This window comes from Nymphalis io, chromosome 23 (assembly GCF_905147045.1).
Source record: "Nymphalis io chromosome 23, ilAglIoxx1.1, whole genome shotgun sequence".
NCBI lineage: Eukaryota > Metazoa > Arthropoda > Insecta > Lepidoptera > Nymphalidae > Nymphalis > Nymphalis io.
The window spans coordinates 8,592,735-8,597,060 of record NC_065910.1 but is presented as its reverse complement, the minus strand read 5'-3'; the positions used below and the strand labels follow the sequence as shown (position 1 = coordinate 8,597,060).

At 32.4% G+C, this 4,326-nt stretch overlaps 1 protein-coding gene across 1 annotated transcript; it reads right to left on the bottom strand.

The window, feature by feature from the left end:
• Positions 1-1,623: 1,623 nt before the first annotated feature.
• Positions 1,624-3,193, bottom strand: LOC126777599 (uncharacterized). Its single transcript, XM_050500673.1, has 3 exons — positions 2,920-3,193; positions 2,038-2,208; positions 1,624-1,748 (listed from the first exon to the last, which is right to left on the bottom strand). Exons 1-3 carry the CDS (start codon positions 3,169-3,171, stop codon positions 1,695-1,697), a joined length of 477 nt encoding a protein of 158 aa, XP_050356630.1. The 5' UTR covers positions 3,172-3,193; the 3' UTR covers positions 1,624-1,694.
• Positions 3,194-4,326: the final 1,133 nt, after the last annotated feature.

Sequence of the window (4,326 nt, the reverse complement as noted above, 5' to 3'; positions counted from 1 at the left end):
GTTTTTCAAAAAGATAAATCAAAACTAACAACAATAAAGTAAGCGTATATCGACACGTACAATTTACAAAAATAGAACAAAGGAATCAAAACTGAGCAACTGAAATATTAATTATGAGATATCCTCTACAACTGAGAGGCATGACCGGCCGATGAGCTCGGTAGGGCCAGTCCCCACCACGATGACCATCACGAAACCACACCCCTTCGGAAGATATTCCTAACAATATAATAATATGAATGTATGTGATGTAACGAATGTATAACATTAATCCAAATTATATATTTTTTCTATGTCGTGTGTCGTCTTCACAATCGTGTTATTTGTGGCTAGTAAATATTTCTATCAGTTTAGAGTTTGATGTGCCAGATACGTTAACGATAGCCTCCGGCTAAACGGATTTGAGAAAAACCATAGTTTCTATTAACACTTTAATTAATTACTAAATATTATATTTAACTTAATCCTAAGATATAATACTGCTCGATGCTGGATGCAGATATTGAACCATACCTAATATATATAACTTAATCCTATGAAACAATACTGATCGTTACTGGATCACATATTGAATAATACATATAATTATTCCATCCGAATATATAGTGCTGAAAATGCTGATCTATTAGATTAATTTAGGTGGTACGTGCAGAGCTGACTCGCGGCGGCGACTTCCCGGCTAGGTGTTTTTAGGCGCTGTACGTGACAAATGTGTAAATTGTTAAAGTATTGATCTCTCAACTGGGTCGCGACGGTGACTTCGCGGCTATTTGCTGCGTCAGCGATCCTCCCTGAAGTGCTGTATGTAACATGCCTGCATATTTTTATGTACAGCATCACAATCAAAAATTTTCGATTGCAATTGTCTTAATCTTGTTGTTTATCATTTTAAAGTCTTAATAGGAAATAGGTCTAGGATTAATATTTGAAACATGCAGAAGTTGTCTTAAAAATTAATTTTTGAGTCCCCTGTAAAATTCAATCCTCTGAAAATTATATTACCATTGTATGAAAAAAGGACCTGCTATGGATTACGAAATATTTATTCAACTTCTAAGTTTTTTCATCCCAATTATTTATGATACAGTTAAATGATTTGTCAAAATTTGCTTTTATCGCTAACACGAACTTTCAAATCGCGTCTATTACATAGCAGAAAATATGTTATTATACAATATTACGAGCCGTTTGGTGTGGTTGGTAGCCTTTCGCGCCGCAGGTCGTGGGTTCAATTCCCACCCAGGACAGACATTTGTGTGTATAAGCATGTCTGTTTGTCCTGATTCTGGGTGTAATTATCTATATAAGTATGTATTTACAAAAGAAAAGTAGTATATGCAGAGCTCTGCTTAGTTTGAGATCAGATGGTCTTGTGTGAATAATGTCCCAGGATATTATTAAATTATCATTATATTATAGTATAATGAAACAGTTATCCTACCCTATCTTGTTTGTATCCGGCACGAAGGACTAAAAATCTCTCTGCTATACCAATAGCAATCATACAGCCAATAAAGATAATATATAAATAAAACAAGAGAACAAATTTCATACGTATATTTGTATCGAACAATGGAGAGATTAAAAACAATGCTTTCAATTATGTTATAACAAATACGTCTTTTCATTTAGGGTTATTAGCGATTCATACAATGTCTGTTAGTTGGCATATTTCAAAGTTTCCATCTGATTATTTACTTCGACGCTGCGTGGTTTTTGTAACCTATTATATATTCGTCAAGATATCCCTAGAAAAAAGAAGGATTTTTTTAATAAAATTGTCAAAACGTAAATAGACTTTAGTAATAGTCTATGAATGTCCCGCTGCTGGGCTAAGGCCTCCACTCCTTTTTTTGAGAAGAAAGAAAAAAGAAAGAATTACTTTCAATTTAAGAAAGGTCTAAAAAGATACATTTTAAAATATATAATTTTAAATATATAAGTTTTATAATTATTAAATATATGTTTTAAAATTTCCAATTTCCACGTCAGATTTTATATAACAAAATTAAGAAAAAAAAATGCAATTTATCTTACCCATAACGGTTCACTGCAGAATTCTTTGCTGTTTATAATAAGGCTCGTGATGTAAGGTATTCTGGCAAACGGTAATCCTTGAACCTTAAATCCGACACCATCATGCTCTTTGAAGAAACGAATTTCGAACTTATTATCGTTAGCGTAAATTCTTGCATAACCTTTGTCATTCTGAAAATAATTTTGAATGTGATTAAAATTAACAAATCCAATTTAATATTAGTTTCGTTAAATATAATATATTTTTATGTTGGTTTGAATTTTTGCATATATTATGAGTGTGATAATAAATCCTTCGGGTTTAGTAGGTTCTTAAATGTTATATATCTTGCATCTGTTATTTTCGTCTCACTCACTCTTAAGGAACAAGGATACAAGATATATCTTGATCTCCAGACGGTAGTGTTACAAATATAGCCCATTGACGAGCCGGTTGACATGGTTGTTAGAAACTTGCCTATCACGCCGAAGGTTGTGAGTTCGATTCCCACCCAGGAAAGACATTTGTGTACATGAACATGTCTGTTAGTCCTGACTCTGTGTGTAATTATCTATATAAGTATGTATTTACAAAAGAAAAGTTATGTAGTATATCAGTTGTCTGGTTTCCATAGTACAAGCTCTGCTTAATTTGGGATCAGATGGCCGTGTGTGAATAATGTCCCAGGATATTATTATTTATTACATCACTATCGTTTCAGTTCGATTTCTTATTTTTATTAGTATCAATAGATACGCCTATATATTTTGTCTGTACATATATGTATGTTCCTCGATATTTTTGAAACCGACCTAAGTGGCTTTAAAGAACATATAGGTTTTTGAGAAGTTGAGTGAATTATTGCATACAGTAAGGGAGCAGTGCACAAACGAGATACTTACCAGAGTAACATTTGCACGTCCGTCAAGTGTTAATTCGATCTTCGATTGACTAATGAAATCTCTAGTAATGTAAACTCCGTATTGGTTCTCTATTTCTGGAGCAAGACCTGGTTCAAATGACACTACGATGTTTTCTGATCCAACACAAGGATGAGCATGGATAAGTGGATTTCCTGAAATTTTCTCGGAATCATAACACTTTGCGCTTATAATAAAAACGCAAATTGTCAAAATCAGCGTCATGCACTTCATTTTTTTAACCGTCAAAATATTAATCCAATAAAATCACTGCAACGCCTTCTAAAAAAAATATATTTATTCCTAATATTTTTAAGACACTGATTTTATTTAAAAATAAAAATTTTATTTCTATTGTAAAAAAATAATAATATTAGACCTGGAAAGTATTTAAAGTAACAAATAAGTTTTAAAAATATGTTTATTATTTAATTTTAATTCACTAGTAAAAATTTCTAAAATGAATATAAAATATTAAGAGCACCATACCGTATGATGTAGACAGCGTTACTGAGAGTGGATCACTAACTATTTTATAAGAAACATTATTAGCACTAATATTTGCCTCCCTCATAGTTATTTCAATAATCTATAGATTTTCCTTATGTATTATCAAAGATTGACTTAAGTTTTTTTAGTCAAATTATATATTTTTTTACCTTGAAGATTTTTTATGACTTATTTATTGACATAATAGTTCAACGACCAGAAGACAAATATCGATTTTATATTGTTAAAAGGAAGAATACGTGTTATAACAAACACATATATACGTATGTTTGTTTATGAACTTAGAAAACAGATGCTACAAAAACATTATAAAGATTCGATAAAGTTTCCGTTTACTTCGTTTCAGCTCTTTTCTTACCTGCAAGAATACAAGAATATTGTCTCAATTTATGGCAAATACGAAGGCCGTGACTGTTGGTAGCTCATATAACACGGGGATTTTTTTTATACCCATATAGAGCCGTATAAAGACAACTATGAACAGGGTTGTCTTTATACGGCTCTCTATATAAAAAAATGTTCATAGATAGATATTCATATATAGACTTTGCCAAGTAGTGGAGTGAGGAAAAAATATCTTAAATAATATGAAAGTCCCACAAGGATCAATTCTTGGACTTTTTATTTACTGGTGGTAGAGCTTTGTGCAAGCTCGTCTGGGTAGGTACCACCCACTCATCAGATATTCTACCGCAAAACAGCAGTACTTGGTATTGTTGTGTTCCGGTTTGAAGGGCTTAGTTCCCAAGGTTGGTGGCGCATTGGTGATGTTAGCGATGGTTAACATTTCTTACAATGCCAATGTCTAAGGGCGTTTGGTGACCACTTAGCATCAGGTGGCCCATATGCACGTCCGCCTTCCTATTCTATAAAAAAAAA

Excerpts from the sequence above, each read along its gene's own strand:
- LOC126777599 (XM_050500673.1), bottom strand. The coding sequence starts at position 3,171 with ATGAAGTGCATGACGCTGATTTTGACAATTTGCGTTTTTATTATAAGC. Across the intron at positions 2,209-2,919 it reads GACGTGCAAATGTTACTCTG|AATGACAAAGGTTATGCAAG; the intron begins GTAAGTATCTCG and ends AATTATTTTCAG. Across the intron at positions 1,749-2,037 it reads TCTGCAGTGAACCGTTATGG|GGATATCTTGACGAATATAT; the intron begins GTAAGATAAATT and ends TCTTTTTTCTAG.